The sequence below is a fragment of the Molossus molossus genome, unplaced genomic scaffold (assembly GCF_014108415.1).
Source record: "Molossus molossus isolate mMolMol1 unplaced genomic scaffold, mMolMol1.p scaffold_m16_p_14, whole genome shotgun sequence".
NCBI lineage: Eukaryota > Metazoa > Chordata > Mammalia > Chiroptera > Molossidae > Molossus > Molossus molossus.
The window spans coordinates 25,560,060-25,578,581 of NW_023425349.1; the positions used below are offsets into that span (position 1 = coordinate 25,560,060).

The 18,522-nt window shown below is 45.9% G+C and overlaps 1 protein-coding gene across 2 annotated transcripts; it reads right to left on the reverse strand.

Annotated features, from left to right (window-relative positions):
- Positions 1–2,180: 2,180 nt before the first annotated feature.
- TAL2 (TAL bHLH transcription factor 2) lies at positions 2,181–17,943 on the reverse strand. Of its 2 annotated transcripts, XM_036262095.1 has the most exons (3): positions 17,926–17,943; positions 14,575–14,633; positions 2,181–2,541 (listed from the first exon to the last, which is right to left on the reverse strand). In XM_036262095.1, the coding sequence occupies exon 3, from the start codon at positions 2,506–2,508 to the stop codon at positions 2,191–2,193; it is 318 nt and encodes a 105-aa protein (XP_036117988.1). In that variant the 5' UTR covers positions 2,509–2,541; positions 14,575–14,633; positions 17,926–17,943; the 3' UTR covers positions 2,181–2,190. The 2 variants fall into 2 exon arrangements, with proteins under 2 accessions (XP_036117988.1, XP_036117989.1); XM_036262096.1 differs by lacking the exons at positions 14,575–14,633; positions 17,926–17,943 and adding an exon at positions 10,685–10,696 and having other exon boundaries at positions 2,191–2,518.
- Positions 17,944–18,522: the final 579 nt, after the last annotated feature.

The following is an 18,522-nucleotide window of genomic DNA, read 5'->3' on the forward strand; positions in this document are numbered from 1 at the left end:
TTTTCTAAGAGGCGATTACATCAAGTAATATTTTAAATGTTTATTCATTCTATCAAACGGATTTCCTGCAGCGTTTCTTGAAATAATTCTCCCCCTCATATGGTTTAACGATAACTCAGGCTCTGTCTGGGAGCGCTCGGTTGCATTTCTGTGGACAGGCGCTCTGCACACACAGCCGTGGCCCCAACAACAGAACAACACGCTCATTCTGAGCAGAGCAACACAACCCCATCCTCAGGCCTCTGTGCCTTCCTCAGCAACTCGGTAAAATGAAGCTAGTATACAAATACTGTTAAAAGTGTGATTCTGATTTGATGCCAGATGACAGAGTAAGTAATGCTGCTCAGTGAGTACTATCATCAAAGCTTTGGTAGTTTGGAGACAAACTTAAGTCCACTGAGGCCCGGGAGAAAGAAATGCTTATGTGTGTCCCTGGACTATTCTGGGTTCACAGGGAAGTTTACGGCATGCAGTTTAAAGGAAAGACCCATTGTTTCTGACAACCACAATGTGCTATACAAGTGTGAATACTGCACAGAATTTAATGACATAATGGCCTTGCTAATTTGGGGAATAAGATTTTGAGGGGGCCTCTTCCAACTTCCTTCTGATTACCAAACCAAAGAGCCTCATTTCAACCTTTCATAAATCAAATATCTTCTTTCTAGAGTGGCAAGAAATTTAACTTCCTCTATTGTGTATACACTGGAAATCCATAATCGCAAATCCTTCATTTTTCTACTGGAGGTTCAGAAGGTTTTAAAACCAATGTACCATCATTAACTTTGGAGAAATAAAATGTCCCAGAGACAATCAAATGTTATTATTTGTGTTCTGGGCTTGGATATTGGATTCATCTCTGAGTCCAAGTATCATCAGGGTGGCATGTGGTGGTAAGTTATGTTCCACTGACCTGTGGGTACCACCCTCCCAGCATAAGACTGAGCTAATGCTCCATAGCAGGGAAGACAAATTCCAAATTCATTAATTCATTAGTGTCTGCTATTACAACCCTATTGTCTACTCTAAATCTTTTGTTTAAATTGGGCTCTCTGTTAAATGAGTCATTAAATGGTAATGTTTGTATTTTCATAATTATATTTGAGTATTACTGGTCTTAAATCAGCAGGAACTCAGGCTGAATTAGAAGTATTAATACCTGACATGTGAAACGGAGGGGCTAGATAACCTATTTCAGCTCACTGTTTTTTCATAAGAAAACTAGGGCCCTGGCCGGTTTGGCTCAGCGGTTAGAACGTCGGCCTGCGGTCCTGAGAGACCTGGGTTCGGTTCCCGCTAAGGGCATGTACCTCGGTTGCAGTTTGTCCCCGGCCCTGGTCGGTTGTGCGGGTGGCAGCCACTCGATGTGTCCCTTCACATAGATGTTTCTCTCTCTCTCTCTGTTCCCCTCTCTCCCTCCCACTCTACCTGAACAAAAAATGGAAAAATGTCCTCGGGTGAGGATAAAAATAATAATAAAGAAAAGAAAACTAGGAACTCTAATTAATAAATTCTCGAGTCCTTGCCTCTCACAGATATAATGCACCATTTGGCACTGGAGCTAACATATACAGGATTGGCTCATTGCAGGTAACACCTCACGTTTCTACCGAGATAAAGGATGCAAAGCTCTTCCACATGTACCTGTTGCGTTCTTGTAATCCTCCTGCGTCAGAAGGGCCTTTTCTCCACAGATTTCCCCACAAGGCTCCAGGATTTTTTCTGCAAGGGCTATCTTTACATTCGTCAACCTGGAGACTTGTTTTGTTCACTCTTGAGCACATATGCTACATTTCTCAAAACAAGCTTTAAAATATGCTCTGAGGGAAGCATTTTCTACTCATCTGAAATGCTACTTCCTTATAACTGAAAACATATTGAGTGGAACAGTGATCTTCAAACCTGTTTTTAATGATAATTGTTTTTTCTTCAAACATCTTATGTGGATCTTGGACATATAAAATAGACAGAAACAGGTGGCTTTGCCTGAAGCCCCAGGGGTGGGGGAATCCAAAGCCACATTCCTCATGGCCTCCTCTCGGCTCCCTGCAGCTGTCCCTGAGTCACCTCCTAGGAAGCTTAAATTCAGGCCTCACAAATTATTCACGTTGACGCTGCAACATGCAAAGGCTGTCGGCGGCCGGTGACTTCTGAACACGTGCTCCCCTGGGCCAGAGAGTCGGAGCCACGCTAAGGAATGTGGTGGCTTGGGCTGGGTGAAGGAACCTGGCAGTCACCGAGCAGAGTCCTGTCCGGCAGGTGGGGTCCTTGGGGGAAGAGTCCCAGAATGTTTCCCGGAGCCGCCACTCCAGTTTGCTGCAGGCTTTGCTCCCCCAGGACCTTGACCAAGAAGTTGATATACCTCATTGCCAAGCGAAGCGTCTCATTTTTGCTCAGCTTCTTGTCTGGAGGGTGAGTGGGGATGAGCTTCCGCAGCTTGGCAAAGGCGCTGTTCACGTTCTGCTGCCTCCAGCGCTCCCTGGAATTGGTGAAGATCTTCCTGGTCATGTTTGAGTTCCTAGGCGGGAAAGAGACAGGGCCCTGAGGCCGGTGCCTTGTAAGAGGCCTGATGGGTATCACGTGTCCTGCCAAAAACTTGAGATGTTTGATCTTTTTTTAAAATCCTTACCTGACGACACGTTTTTTACTGATTTTAGAGAGAGGGGAAGGAGGTGGGAGAGACAGAGAGAGAGATGAGAGAGAGAGAGAGAGAGAGAGAGAGAGAGAGAGAGAGAGGAGAGAGATGAGAGAAACATCCCTCCGTTGCCTCCTGTCCTTGCTCCCTTCAGGAATCAAACCTGAAACCCAGGCATGTGCCCTGGTGGGAATCGAACTGGCTACCTTTTGGTGCACAGGACAATGCTCCAACCTACTGAGCCACACTGGCCAGAGCAGGAGATGTTTGATCTGACCCCGATTTTTGGAAATGCATTTCCTCATTTTCAGATTTTTTAAAAATCTCCTTTTGATAAAGGAAGAAACTGTGGCTGAAGAAAGAGCAGGACACAAACAATACCCTTTGGCCTTTTTCTCCTTGGCTGTTTAAAAGTCTCCAGTTACAAGGTTGTTTTATTCTAATACCCGCATTACTTATTTTATGATCAACTCTCCCTAAGTTTTTGGAGTCAGGCATAGCATACATTTGAGTATACGTATAGGAGTAAAAAATATATATTTAGCCAATAGGGAGTTGAATACGGATTCTTAAAAAAAAAAAGGCTGTGATCCTAGGTTTCATTAATAAGACAGTATTTGGAATGATGAACATGTTAACACATCTCCCTAGCTGGCAGACCTCACCTGGAGAATCAAACCCCACAGCATAAGAGCTAAAATACCCAGACTGGACCACATTTAGAGGAGGATGAGCAGGGCGGTGAAGAGTTTTGAAGGCCTGTTGTATGAAGAACAGAAGTGGGGATATTTAGGGTGACAAAAGAAGACAGACCAAGGGCAAGCGGGGTGGTGATTTGGCATGGGCGCTGTAAAGGGGCGGGCCTCCCCAAGGCTCCATTTATGTGACCTCTCCAACCCTAGGGGAGTGATTATCCTCACAGATGGCCAAAAATTACTGTGCCATTTTTAACTCTTATAAGCATGACTTCCTTTCTTCACATGGTTTGGCTTGACATGCATCATTGGTGCCCTTGGCTCACTGCCATCAGCAGGCCATTCCTGTTCCCACAAAGAGTAATAAATACTCCTAATTCCACTCCTCTACACATGCCATTCTCTGTACCTTGAATTCCCCCCTCACTCTCCCTGCCTATTTCTACACATTCTTTAAACAGTAGCTCAAATTCTCCTTTTCTGTGAAGCTGTCCAACCCACCCAAGAACCCCCACGCCCTCTCATCCCTGAAGTCCCACAGCCTTGGTGGTAGACAAAGGCTCTTAGGAGAATGAAGTTAGTATTTGTTAATCACTATAACAGTGCCTGACACACAGTAATTCCTATAAAAGTGTTGGTGAATACATATAACAAAATAATAAATATAGTTATCAATCAAAATGACTTGGGTATTGAACGTTCCTTGGGGTGATATCCTGTTCTTCAAATAACTAAGCCTGCTGTAATCTCTTGGTTCTTGGTGCCTTTGTCCTTTTGTATTAACGTTTGATGTAGACCTACTCTGTGCCAGGCCTTGTGCTATGGGCTGGGTTTGTAAACATGGTTGGACAGGGTATTTGTCCTCAAGGAGCTTATTGGATGGTCTGATGAAGAAGGTGGCATGTACATAAGCACTTAAAAATCACAGCACATGCCTGGCCAGCGTGGCTCAGTGGTTAAGTGTCGACCCATGCACCAGGAAGTCAACGGTTTGATTCCAGGTCAGGGCATGTGCCTGGGTTGTGGGCCCAATCCCCAGTGGGGGACATGCAGGAGGTGGCCAATCGATGTTCTCTCTCGTCGATGTTTTATCTCTCTCTCCCTCTCCCTAAAATCAGTAAAGAAAAAAAATTAAATAAAAAAATCACAGCACAAAGTCCCACATGCTAAAGGTCTACTCCAGAACACCAACCCTGACTAGAGAAAGGTATGAAAGAATTGTATCAAGGTCAAAATAATCAGACCAGTGCCATTGAACGTCTCCCTAAATTCCACCCTTCTTTTATTGTCATGAGGATATGAGTTTGTGGGTAAATGCCCCACACATCTGAGTTATATAAAACATCAGGCAGAGTGTCCGGAATTCAGTAGGTGCCTCTCACAATGCCAGCTTTCTTCCACAACTGCTGTGTATGTTAACAGCTCACAGTGCAGGAAGGACCTGGAGGGTTAAGAAGTGACCTGAATTGGCCTGTAGGGAAGCAAAGTGTGGTCCCATTGTATTTGAAAAGAACCTAAAGAAGTGATTGGTTGTGGCCCCAGTCAATTGCAAGAAAGCAGGTCCTTTTCTAGGGTAAAACAATTGGAACTTCTGCCTCTCAACGTTTCTTCTGTCCCAGTGGCTCTCCGTTTGGGCTGCTCATGGGAATCACCCAGGCTGCACCTCAGACCAATTAAATAAGAATCTCTGAGGGCATTGGTAGTTTTTAAAACTCCCCAAGTAGATGGGCTGGGTCCTCCAGGAAGCAGATGCTAAATTGTAGTTGGGTGTACAAGCAGTTTACTGGGGGTAAATGTCTGTGGAAGATAAAAAGGGAAGAAAGCAGAACTGGGCAGAGAAAGCCTTCAGACTGCAATGCACACTGACACCGTGAATGGAAAGCAGGGAGGAAGCAGGACTGGGCAGAAGAGCCTCTGCCTGGAACACGAATTTGAAAAAGTCAACCAACACGGAGCTCTGGGCGAAGACTATTACAGAGCCCATTGGGCAGAAACAGCCAGAGCCTGGTAGCCCTGCATGCTCAGTCACTAGCTGGGGGCTGCCCAGGGAGAACGAGAACCATCCCGAAGATACTGCAGCTGAAGGCTGTCAGCTAACTGCAATCCTTGCAAATGAACCTCAAGTCCTCTCTCTCTCTCTCTCTCTCTCTCTCTCTCTCTCTCTCTCTCTTTTGGTACATACCCCTAGCAGGAGCCGAACCCAGGACTCTCTGGTCCACAGGCTGACACTCCAACCGCTGAGCCAAACCGGCCATGGCTCAAGTTCTCTTAATGTGAGATCCAAGCCAGATATTTCCATGTGACCTCAGTGTGGGGTCACCATTGAGCACCAATGCTCTACTCTCCTAATACAAACACTCTGATGCAAAACTATGTGTGATAAGGAAGCAGTGTATTCACATACAAGACACCTGTCATCCCAGAGGAGGGACAACAGTACAAAAGAGAAGGGAGGAGCCTCCCTTTCCCTCAGAAGATGTGTGTTCTAGTCTCAGCTCCAAGCACAGGCTAGCCATGAGGTGCTCCATGTCAACTTACTTGAGCCTTAGTTCTTCAGCTATCGAATGGGTTAATGATACCATTCTCTCCGTACAGGGTTGTTGTAAGAATCAATGAAATACTGCATATGAAGGCAACACAGTAAGAAAAAATAAGAGCAAACAGAGTACTTGTGTTGTTCCAGGCACTGTTCCATGTAGTAACTCGTGCTACATTCACTTGTGAGCAGCATTGGTTGTGGTGAGAGTACTGCAGACATTGCTGGGATTGGTATAAGGATGGAGACATGTTCCAGAAGTTATTTCACTAGACAGTACTCTTCCACAGGGACCAAATGAGGATGATCCAGTTCACTGGAACAAGCCACTCTGTTACCTCCAAGCCCTGACTCTACAGGAGTCAGACATCAGTGGAGGCATCCAAGCGATGGTTAAAAGCATAGGCTCCAGAGCCAGAACCTGGTTTGGCCTCTACCTCTACTCCTCCTAGCTGTGTGACCTTGAGGGATCTCTTAACCTCTCTGTGCTCCAAATGCCTCATAAGTGAAGGATGACGCAGGGTACTACCTGTGAGGACACATGAAATGGTACACATAAAGTACCTTAGATCAGTATCTGGCACACAGTAAGTGCTCAATAAATGTTAAACAATTACAATTATTCCTACAAATAAAACAGAAAAAAGTAAGTATTCATTGCAATTTATTTTTTTCCTAATGAAGCTACAGTGTAGTAGCTTTATTTATGTATTTGTTTGTTTTGCTCTATAGGAGTATATGGATGTATTTGTATGTGTGTACATACGTGTGTGTGTGTATGTGTGCATGCATCTGTGTGTGTGCATTATGTGTGTGAGTGTGCACATGTGTGTGTAGATGAAGAGCAAAATATCTGGAAGGTTCCAAGCCAAACTGCTAACAGGGCTTCCTTGGGGAAGGACAGTGGGTTGGGGGAAGATAGAAAAGAGAGATTTGTGTGTTTTATTGTGTATACGTTGGTATTATTTTACATTTTTATAATAAAGTATTCATATGTTATTTGCTTCATAATAGAAAAAAAATTAAGAAAGTTAGTAGGCTTTAATGTAGAAAGACCTGGCTTTGAATCTCAGCTCCCGATTTTTTAGTTATATGATTCTGAGTAAATCAGTACTTTCTTTCAGCCTCTGGGTTTTTTTTTCTGGAAAATGGAAATAAAACCATCCCTGGGGTTCTCGTGAGAATTAACGGAGCTATTCTAAAGGTATATAAATACATCAATGAGACACTATGTACCTGCCACATAGATGCTTAATAAATACAAGGGTTCTCTTCCCTATACAGATGAGAAGAGTCATTACTCCAGAGAATGGCATTCTCCAGTCATCTGTATCCCCCAGGACGTGTCCCCACCCAGGTCTGGTTGCCTCTCCTGTCCTGTCCGGGCTGGGAACCCAGCGGTGAGCGGACCATGGCAGCACATGCAGGCTTCAGGCTCCCTCCACCAGCCACTTGGTCCATTTCCTCTCTACAGAGAGACACACCCATTTGTACCCAAGGTGCAGTTACAATCACATGCCCTCCAGTGTTGGCATCAACCCTCACTGACAGTACAAGCCAGATCCTGTGCTGGCTGCCGGCTGCCGAGGAGCCAGCCCGCTGCCGGTGCAGCCGGACAGGGAAGCACAGGGCCCGCTGGAGCAGAGAAACAGCACCTGACTAACCCAGGCATGGAGGGGGGGCTTCCAGGCAGACCATGCATCCTCCTAAACTGAAGGGTGGACCAGCTGACCCCCAAGGCCTCTGCTCTGAAATGCCACGACACCCACCCATTGCCAATGATCTACCCTAAACCATTTCTAAATTAACCTGGCCTTTAGTTCTACGATGAAAATATGAATGTTGTCAGAACTGTGCCCAAATGTCCCTAAAACTAAAATTATGAACCTGAATCAGGAGGATTTTAAGACAGAAAGAAGCCCTGGCCGGTTTGGCTCAGCGGTTAGAGCGTCGGCCTGCGGTCCAGAGAGACCCGGGTTCAGTTCCCGCTAAGGGCGCGTACCTCGGTTGCAGTTTGTCCCCGGCCCTGGTTGGTCGTGCGGGTGGCAGCCACTCGATGTGTCCCTTCACATAGATGTTTCTCTCTCTCTCTTCCTCTCTCTCCCTCCCGCTCTATCTGAACAAAAAATGGAAAAATGTCCTCGGGTGAGGATAAAATAAATAAATAAATAAATAAAAAAGACAGAAAGAAAACTGTCAGGTTTTCTCCCTGCAAGGCTGGCTGCTTTGCAGCCAGAACTGTGGGAACAAAGTTACTTTCCGCTTCTCTTGTCAAAAGAGGGTTTAGCTCATTCACTAAGTCAACTCTAAGCCCACGGGGGGGCCTTTTCAAACTGGGAAGAAAAAGATTAGGCAGGATAAACTAACTGGTGTTTTCTTCTAAGAGGTCTGGATTTTATTGTGCTAGAAGCAGGGAGAAGACAAGATTCTGAAATGAGGCCTGCCAACCTAGGAGGTGCCTAATAATTACTTGTTGATTTATCCTCAGGGGTGTTACTCTCCTTCACCACAGGGGGAAATACAAATCAATGATTCAACAAGCTGGAAAAACTCAAAGTCCAGAGGTCACTGGAAAATCACTAAAGTTCTTATTTTGGTGGTGAACACACACTACAATACACAGATGATGTATCATAGAATGGTACGCTTGAAACCTATATAATTGTAATAATCAATGTCACCCCAATAAATTTAATTAAACATTTTAAAAATTGTATTTAGTCTTTTTTTAGTTGCAAGGACTGACTGCCATTAATCTTGACTTCAGAGTAAGTTAATAGCTTAAAAAAACATGCCAAATATGCCACAGAATCAAAAAACATCTGATAGATGGCAAAACAGGGTAAAGCATTTGAACCAGGTCACACAGGGAATCAGTGGGACAGCCGTTGTCCTAAGCCTGGGTGTTGATACATTTGTGTCACCTCTGACTCCTGCTGGGTCAGGGTCCATAACGTTTGTGTGTGCCTTGGACCCTTCTGGCAGTCTGAAGAAGTCTAGGGATGGATTCCACCTCAGAACAATGATTTTTTTTTATCCTCATCCGAGGACATTTTTCCATTTTTCATTCAGATAGAGCGGGAGGGAGAGAGAGGAAGAGAGAGAGAGAGAAACATCAACGTGGAAGGGACCCATTGAGTGGCTGCCACCCGCTCGACCCATCCAGGGCCGGGGACAAACTACAACCAAGATACACGCCCTTAACAGGAACCGAACCTGGGTCTCTCTGGACCGCAGGTGGACACTCCAACCGCTGAGCCAGACCAGCCAGGGCAGAACAAATGATTTTTAATGCATAAAGTAAAAAGTTTTTGGTTCTCTTCTCAGAATAATGATTGTAAGTGCATCAATTAAAATACATAGACACATCAAATAATCAATTATACTTAGTTATTAAAAATAATTTTAAAAATTATATACAGTACTACATGTGCTTTGTTTTATAACACATTAGATTTATTACCATAATTTCTAACTAGTGATATGCAAATGAGTTTTTTCAAAAGATCTGTAACATCTGTATGAAAGTATGTATGATTTCTACTAGTGACAAAGTCACTAGTACTGCAAGTACCACTGTAGTTTAATACCAACATTCAAAAATAAAGGAAAGACTAAATTTAGATTAAAGGTTAGAGGAAATAAAGATGGAACTTTCCCCCAACTAAATACATGGAACCCCTGAATTCTATCTACCACACCCCTGAATGGGCTGGTGTCATGGCCCGGGGAAAGGAATGCTGGGCAGGAGGAAGGTCACAGCAAACAAACCTTTGTCATCACTGAAGGTAGCAGGTTACCAGAGAAAAGAATGACAATTATGCCCCCAGAGAAGGTGACTCATGTCCCCAGTAGGAGCTGTGGCTTTTTCCATGCTGGTGGTTCCTGGATACACAGGCCAGGTCAACTGGAAAACACGAGCCACGGACACACGGCTGACACACCTGTGGCGGCCGTCCCCGCATCCACTCGCAGCTTTCCCCCCAAGACTTTACCTTTCTCTTCCTGGCACTCGGTCCTGGGTATTTGTCTCTTCTTTCATCTTGCTCTTGAAAGTAAGTAAAAACACTCTCCAGAAAGCTGGAGATGAAGGGTGGTTTATATAGTTGCATTCATGGAAGATGCCTAACCTCCAACATCAGGCACAGCTTTGCCTTTGGAAATGTTTGTAGAAGTAATACACGCTTACTTAAGAAAAAATAATCAAACAGTACAGAAGTTCATAAAGTAAACGATAAAGGCTCCTTATCCACCTACCTACCTATGTAATCTCATTACCCAGAAGTAGCCAGTTTCGTGTGTACTTATATACTTTATATATCCCGTATATATATTATAAAAATCAGAATATAGACGATTATGCAGGTTGCTGTTCTCCTTAGACAACTCTGCATGTTGATGTTCCAAATAAATTCATTTGCCGTGACTCCAGCCTTTGGATGGGCACTGGGGGAACCACCTGTTCCAAGGTGCACGCCAGCACCCACCCCAACCTGCTGCCTTTGCCAGCTTCGCTTCCGGCTTTCCCCCTTTTCTTTTTATAACCTTTCCTGCCCCTGCCTGCAGTGCCCTGTCTTGGGAATGGTAGTTCAGGGGTCCAGGAAAGCATCTCCTGGCTCAAGTTTCGGGCCGCCGGGTGTCCGGGAGGGGCTCGCCTATACGCAAGAGCCACTTGACCGGCCCTCAGGGTGCTCTGGGGTGTCCCTGGCATCGCGTATCAGAGTGAAGCAGCCCCGACAACACGCTTTAGGGGTCCGGCCAGGCTCCCCGAGCTGCGCCACCGTCCCTGCCCTGCCCAAAGCCCTCAGGTCTTCTCACCGAGTTGACTTGGTGGCTGCTACCAAGTGGCCTCCACACTCCTGCCCTCCTGGGCCGTGCGGCTCGGACTCCGGGGCTGCGCAGGAGACCTGCTGGCCCGCCAGCCCCGCCCGGCGGCGCCCACTTTCCTCCCAGACTCAGCGCACCTCCTCGCCTGGAGCAGCCCGCGCCGTCGTCCTGGTCGCTGTCGCCGGCCGTGTGCGCCCTCGCCTGGACGCCCGCGGCTGCCACCGCCTTTATAGGACACCTCCCTTTGTTAGCGGGGCCCACCCGGCCTCTTTCCTCCCGGGACTCCCGCCAGCCCCTCTCCACTCCCCGCGTCCCCGCTTCCCTGACGAGCCCTCCCTGTGCCCTAGAAGGAGGGCACCGGCGGAATGAGGACCGGCTTTGTGTAAGGCTTGGGGGCAGGAAGGGTTCTGCCACCCGCCTGGGCTGCAGCCAGAGGCCCCGCGTGCAGTTTATCGACGTCGACAAACCTGGGAAAGGCCAAGCCCGATGGTTAATTCATCAGAAACCAATTAAGTCCCAGTGAGTCTACAACTGTACCCCGAGAACCACTTATTCAGAATCAAGGGAGAGGGGAGGCAGAGCTCAATACCCACAATCCAGACCCTCAGATCAAGTTATCTGGGGATGGGATCTGAAATTCGCGTTTTTACTGAGTATCAAGAGAGATTAAGATGCACAGCGAAATTAATCGCTGCACTAGACCCGGATATATTCGTCAGTTTCCAGTGCCCAGCACAGGAGCTGGTTATTAGAGCGGCCTTTCTGTTTCTGCGCTTGCCTCTCCCATCTATTCTCCAACATCGCCCAGAATGATCCTATGAAAACCCAAGTCAGATTCCATCACTTCTCTGCTCAAAACCCTCGGTGTCTCTCCACTTCATTCAGAGCTAAACTTCTGCACAGTGGCTCTGGAGATACCCTTTACCTGACCTCTCTGTTCCTTCTCTCCTGTGTTGACTCAGCTCTGGCCACTCTGACCTCCATTATTTCAGCAACATACCAGACACCCCCCTGCCTCAGGGCCTTTGCACTGTTCTCTCTGCTTGCAACCCTCTTAGCACGAGTTATCCACATAATTCTCTCCATCACTTCCTTTCATTTTTTCCAACCAATGGGGGCAGTGGGAAGGGAAGAGATAAAGCAAAGAACTTATGCATATAAGCATAACCAATGGACATAGACAACAATGTTGGGGTGGGGGCGGGAACGAGAGGAGGGTGTCAATGGGGGGAAATGGAGAAACTTCTGTAACAAAAATAAATTAATTAAAAAAATAAAAAACCAACAAAAAAAAACCAAATTATTACTGAGTGCCAACTATAGGCCAGTTCCTGTCCTAGGCACTGGGAACTCAACTTCACACAAAACAGACACAAATTCCTGCCCTCAAGAAGCTGTCATTCTTCAGGTCTTTGCTCCAATGCCACCTTCTCAGTGGAGGTCCGTTCTCTGACCACAATATCTGAAATTGTACCTTCATACCCACAAGTACTCTTCATTCTCCTGCCCTGCTTTATTCTTCTCCTTGTCCCTCATCTTCATTTAGCAATATTGTACTTATTTATCTTGCTGTCTCTTCCCCAGCCCTAGTGAAGAGGCATTCATCAAATATTGGTTGATTAATGAATGGATTCGTGATGAATTTCTAGCCATTGCCCTCTCTGAATGATCCAGCATAGGATTTGACACAATAAATGCACAAATACATCACAGCTTAGTAGACAAGAACAAAGGACTCTGAAGTTGCATACCCAGGTTGAAATCCCTGGTCTACCCACTTGTGCAATCCCAGGTGAATTATGTAACTTCTCCCTGCCTCAGTTTCCTCATCTCTAAAATGGGGACAATGATAGGATTGTACGCAGCAAGTGAGGAAAACAAAACAGGTAAAATATTTAGCACTGTACCTAGCACTCAGTCAGAATATTGTACATTTTATTGTGGTAGATTGCATTATTATTGTGACAACTACTAACTCCCTTCCCTGTGACAGAATTATATTTGTCAAATGACTGGCAGTGCCTCCCCCTTAGGTGGAGGGAGAGCCCTTCCCCACCCGCTTCTGGGATTGGCCATGTGACTTGCATCCACCAATGAAGTGTGAGCAGACCTTCACATATAAGAGTGATTGCTGCTTGGCTTAGGCATGAGCAAGTCAGATTTGGGATTGCTCCTTCAGCCTGGAAGCCATGGAGCAAACCCACAGCCAACCACAATCCTCACGGAACATGAGTGAAGAATAAATCTGGGCTGTTATAAGCCACTGAGACTTTGGGGTTGTTTGTCTCTCTTCTCACAAAAAGGATGAATACAATTCTTGTTATAAATAAAAAAGCTGATGCAAGAATTACTAGGTTGTCAGGGGGCAGGAAGGCAAGAAAACACTGCATTTGCTTTCAAGGAGTTCACAACCTTTGGGAAGGAGAGGACATGACAAAACTGACTAACAACAAGACAGATGTCCCGAGTGCAGAGAGTATGACACTGCAGTTGCGGAGGCAAAGGGTAATAGCTGGAGGATCAGAGATTGCTTGTGGGAGGGATGGCATTTAAATGAGGCCTTGAGGCAGGGCTGCCTCTGTCTGACATTTGTGGGACTAGGGACAAGGGTACAAATGCAGATTCCTGACCCATCTGCATCCCCATTTGTTCCTACCTCCAGTTCTGTCCTGTTCTGTACGGGTCTGTGTGTGTGTGTGATGTGGACTCCCAGCTCACAGGGACCTGAGGAGGAGCCCCGTGTAGGCTCTGAACCTGGAATCAGGGCCATCTGAGCAGAAGTTCAGAGGTCCCGAATACCCAGAGGGTGGTCTAGATTCAGGGGTCCCAGATACCCAGAGTGTGGTCCAGATTCAGGGGTCCCAGATACCCAGAGGGTGGTCTAGTTTCAGGGGTCCCAGATACCCAGAGTGTGGTCTAGATTCAGGGGTTCCAGATACCCAGAGTGTGGTCCAGATTCAGGGGTCCCAGATACCCAGAGTGTGGTCCAGATTCAGGGGTCCCAGATACCCAGAGTGTGGTCTAGTTTCAGGGGTCCCAGATACCCAGAGTGTGGTCTAGATTCAGGGGTCCCAGATACCCAGAGTGTGGTCCAGATTCAGGGGTCCCAGATACTCAGAGTGTGGTCTAGTTTCAGGGGTCCCAGATACCCAGAGTGTGGTCCAGATTCAGGGGTCCCAGATACCCAGAGTGTGGTCCAGATTCAGGGGTCCCAGATACCCAGAGTGTGGTCTAGTTTCAGGGGTCCCAGATACCCAGAGTGTGGTCCAGATTCAGGGGTCCCAGATACCCAGAGTGTGGTCTAGTTTCAGGGGTCCCAGATACTCAGAGTGTGGTCCAGATTCAGGGGTCGCAGATACCCAGAGTGTGGTCCAGTTTCAGGGGTCCCAGATACTCAGAGTGTGGTCTAGATTCAGGGGTCCCAGATACCCAGAGTGTGGTCTAGTTTCAGGGGTCCCAGATACCCAGAGTGTGGTCTATAATGTGGGAAAAGGCACAGAACCCAAGGCTGGGTGGGAAAGGCTGAATAGGAATTACACGTGTAGGAGTAGGGGAGGGCAGTCCACACGAAGGCAACTGTGTGCCTTGAACACGGGAGTAATATGTTTAAATTTACAGGTTAGAGTTCATTCCGGTGGCAGAGCAAAGAGCGGGTAGGTTGAGAGAATGAATTGATCTATGTGTACACAGGCACAGGAGGGGCCTTTGTCACCTACTGTGTGCCATGAACATCGCCGATTCGTCCTCTTTCTGCCCCCTGTCTCCTCGGTGGGCTGTGGAGGGGCACTCTGCCCCATGGTGCTAGTGCTTCCCACCCTGCCCTGCAGTATACCAGTTCTGATAGAGCTCTAGCTAGAATTTAAACCAAGAACCTATCTTACCTTTCATCTTAGCCAAAAACCTGTGAGGTAACATATTCTCTTAACGGCATAGACTACAGCTGTAAAAAAAAAAAAAATGTGGCAACTGGGTGAAACAATAAGCTATGCAATAGGACCTGTGTACAGTTGGACAAGGACAGAGATGGGGTGAGAACTACAGAGAGAGGAGTGCAATTAGGTTGGCATACTGGAGCCAGAGTTGACAATAGTTTTCTTCTCAACACTGTCTTACATATGACTACTGGTTCTGCGATTTTTAACGTGGGGAAACAGTTTGGATGCACCACTACACTAGTAGTGACTTCGGACTGGTGGGCCCTCTCCCGTCCTGTCTCCCAGGGTGGAGAGTTCAGGGGCTAGTCCTGCAGGGGAAGGGGTTGAAGTAGGAATTTACATAATCCGATTATTGGGGATTAGGTTTGGGCAGCTAAATGCCTCAGTGTGCTTGAGCTAAAACCCTTACTATTCATGGCTCTCACCGCCCCCTGGAGAGACTGCACCTGCGGGCTCCTGGGGAGGGCAGAGCGGGCTGGGGAGGGCAGATCGCTAGCAGGCCTTGGGCATTGCCAGGATCTGGTTTTACTGGCTTAATTGATCTGACTGGATTAGGCTGTGGACACTGGACCCCTGGTCCTGTGTGCAGGGGTTGTCAGCCTCAGGAAAGACCAAACTTGAGGTTCTCAGAGGGGATTTCTGTCAGCCCAGAAGGTTGTGGGCCAGGCTCATTTGGCTAGAGGTCATGCAGTCTGAAAACTCTTCCCGTCCTCCACCTCATCCTTAGCCCAATTCTGCATGTGCAGGCCCCAGGGCTTCTCTCCACTTACCCATCCACCCATCCCTTCTATCCACCAACTGTCTGCATCCACCGGTGTTCATCACATGAATTAGCTTGTTCTTGACAATTAATAGAATCTAGTAGTAAATCCTGGGTAGGTTCTATCCCTACAAGTGCTCTTTCTCTTAACTCAATTTTGCTACTTTGACATATAAACTCCGACATTTTCAGAATCATTAATAAAGTGTTACATAGTTATTCAATGATTTAAATAAAGTTTCTGTGTTTGTGTTACTGCCTTTCTCATTCTTCATGTTCTGCGTTCATGACTTCTCTCTCTCTTCTTCATTGGCTTTGCAAACGCTTGTATATTTTATTGTTGTGTTTTTTTTAAGAAGAACTACCTTTGTGATTCATCATTTTTATGATTTTTGAATGCATTAATTTCTACTATATCTTTGTTAAATCTGCTCTTTTCCATTTGCTTACGCTTGTTTTGTTCTCTCTCCACCTTCCATTCTTAGATTCAGTGTTTATTTTACTAATTTTCATTCTTTCTTGTTTAGTAAGAAAAGCATCTCAGACTACAAATTTTCTTCTGATATACCTTTGGTGTCATTCTATGTTTCCATTTGCAGAATCTTTGTCATTCGCTTCTAACATCTGTCATTTATTTAAAATTTTCTTTTAGCAAGTGTTTTCTAAAAAATTTCTTATTGTTGTACTATTTGGTAACCATTTGCTAATAACTTCTAATTGTACTGCACTGTAGTCAAAGATATACCTCGTACATTTTTTCTTTAGGAAATTTATTGAGATTTTCTCTTTGGTAAGACATATGATCAACTTTCATAAGTATTCCATAGGTAATAGCAAAGGAGGTATATCCTCTGTTTCAAAAATAAAATGCTTTCTATATATATCCATTAAACCTATCCTCTGTATTCTTGGGAGTTTGGGTCTATTTGATCTGTTAACATGGTATAAAAATATCTCTGTACTACTTCATGTCTGTTCTTTCCTTTTGGTTTTTCCAGGAGGGTTTGTTTTAGATGGTTATATCTTTTGATGTAAAGATTCATGAAGTCTTACTAATTTAGAGAATTGTACCCCATATCAACATAAAATGACCACTCTTGCTTTTTGTCATGAATTCCATTTCGTTTTATATTCTTTCAAATTTGCATTTTCCAAATGAAACTGTGCCCATTCTTTTATAGTTAATCACAGGTGTGTGGGTGCAACTCTGGGTCAAAGGTTTCACTTTCTGTGAAACTTTATTTGGTAAATTTAAATTGCTTTGACTCTCTGGTTTTTTAAAGGAGCCCATCTCCATGTTGAATTCTTCAAAACAAATCCATTGTAGTTTACTTGCTTGGCTTGCCTACTGCACTGTAAATGTCAGGAGGGCCAGGACTTAGCTTCATTAATCACTAGATCCCACGAACCGTGTTCACTACACATAAAAGCTGCTTGATAAGACATTTGTTGAATGAATGAATGCAAGACAGCGTGGCATCATTTCTCCAAAGAGCTGCCTCTAGTCTGCCCTGCTTTCTGTCAGAGAAGTGAATGCTTCCAAGGCCATGGAAACGGATTTTTGGTGATTGTTTTTTTAAGGAGAAGAGCATTCTGGCTGCTATATAATGGGGGCCAAGAAAGGATGTGGGGACACCAGTGAAGAAGTTAAGACAGGGATGCAGACGAGGGGGGATGACAGCCTGACCTGGGTGGGGGTGGCATCGAGCACCAGCTCTGAGCCAGGCACCCCCATGATTTAGCAATAACTACTAGGTATCATGCTGGGCATTTCACCTAGTTTTCTTGTTTAATATGAGGAATTACATATTTTGATTGTAAAGTTATACAACAAGTGATCATCCTTGACACAGCAAGATACCACTCGCAAACAAGTTAAATACTAAAATATACGCCCAAAGAAACAAGCCTTCACAGGAGCTGACACTGTTTCACCAGCAATTCGAGTCAAACACCTTTCCAGAGCCGGCAGAGCCTGTACCTTTTCACGGATGTTAATGTCACTCCACTCACAGGGCCCATGGAGCAACTAGTGATCAGCTTACCTGAGACTCTTCCTGCCTCCCCTACCCTAACTTCCCCCAAATAAAAATAATAATACAGCAATAGCTGCGATGAAAGCAGGTGATGTGGGAAACCAGGCATCGGGAAGGGAAAATACGCTGCCATGGTCCACACCTCCACCTGCGCACTAAGAGGAGTGCGGGAGGGGTGAGGGCTTTCATCTTCCCTCAAAGAAAAGAGAGATTTGGCTGTTTCAGCATCATTTTTTCCCCCCCCCCGCACCTCCCCGAGGTCATTCCCTAGCCATGGGAGAAAAGATGCTAGAATCCGTAGGCCACAGTCTCTGATGTACTCTGGTTTTGTGGCCTTGGACACACATAGAGAAGAACAATAAAGAAAAAATAATACTGATTCAGAAGGAAACAGACCTGCCTTCCACTGCATCTCCCCACCCACAGCCCCCCAGCGGCATACAATGACTTCCATTGACAAAGGAGGAGAAACAATATCACTCTGTAAATGGTTATCCTCACCTGGGAGAGTGCCACAGCTGCCCGGTTGTTACCAGACATCCTCCATTGAAGAAGCAGTGAACACTATGTCTAGGGTTGGTCCTCAGCTGGGTGCAAATGTGAGGAGCCCTGTCTGAAGAGAGAAGCAGGTGAGGGAGAGAGCTCCATCCACAGGCTGAAAGCAGAATTGCAAAGGTTTCCTGTGCAGTCCTTTAGCACTGCGCTGTGGGTGCCCTTTCTTCCATTTCCTGTTTTCCCTGCGGTCTAACCCTGGGCCTTGCCTGGCGGAAGCACAGTGATGAGGATACCGGTTTGGATTGTAAGTAAATGAATTTATGAAGGGATTAGAAGTTCTCTGCTGCTTGGCCACTTTCTCAATCGAATTGGCCACCTATTTAATAAGCTGATCAGATTTTTATTTATTTAAAACATTTTTTTTCTTTATTGATTTTAGAGAGAGAGGAAGGGAGAAGAAGAGAGAGATGGAAACATAGATGAGAGAGAACATCGATTGGCCGCCTCCTGCATGCCCCCCACTGGAGATCGGGCCCACAACCTGGGCATGTGCCCTGACCGGGAATCGAACCAGTGACCTCTTGGTGCCTGGGTCGATGCTCA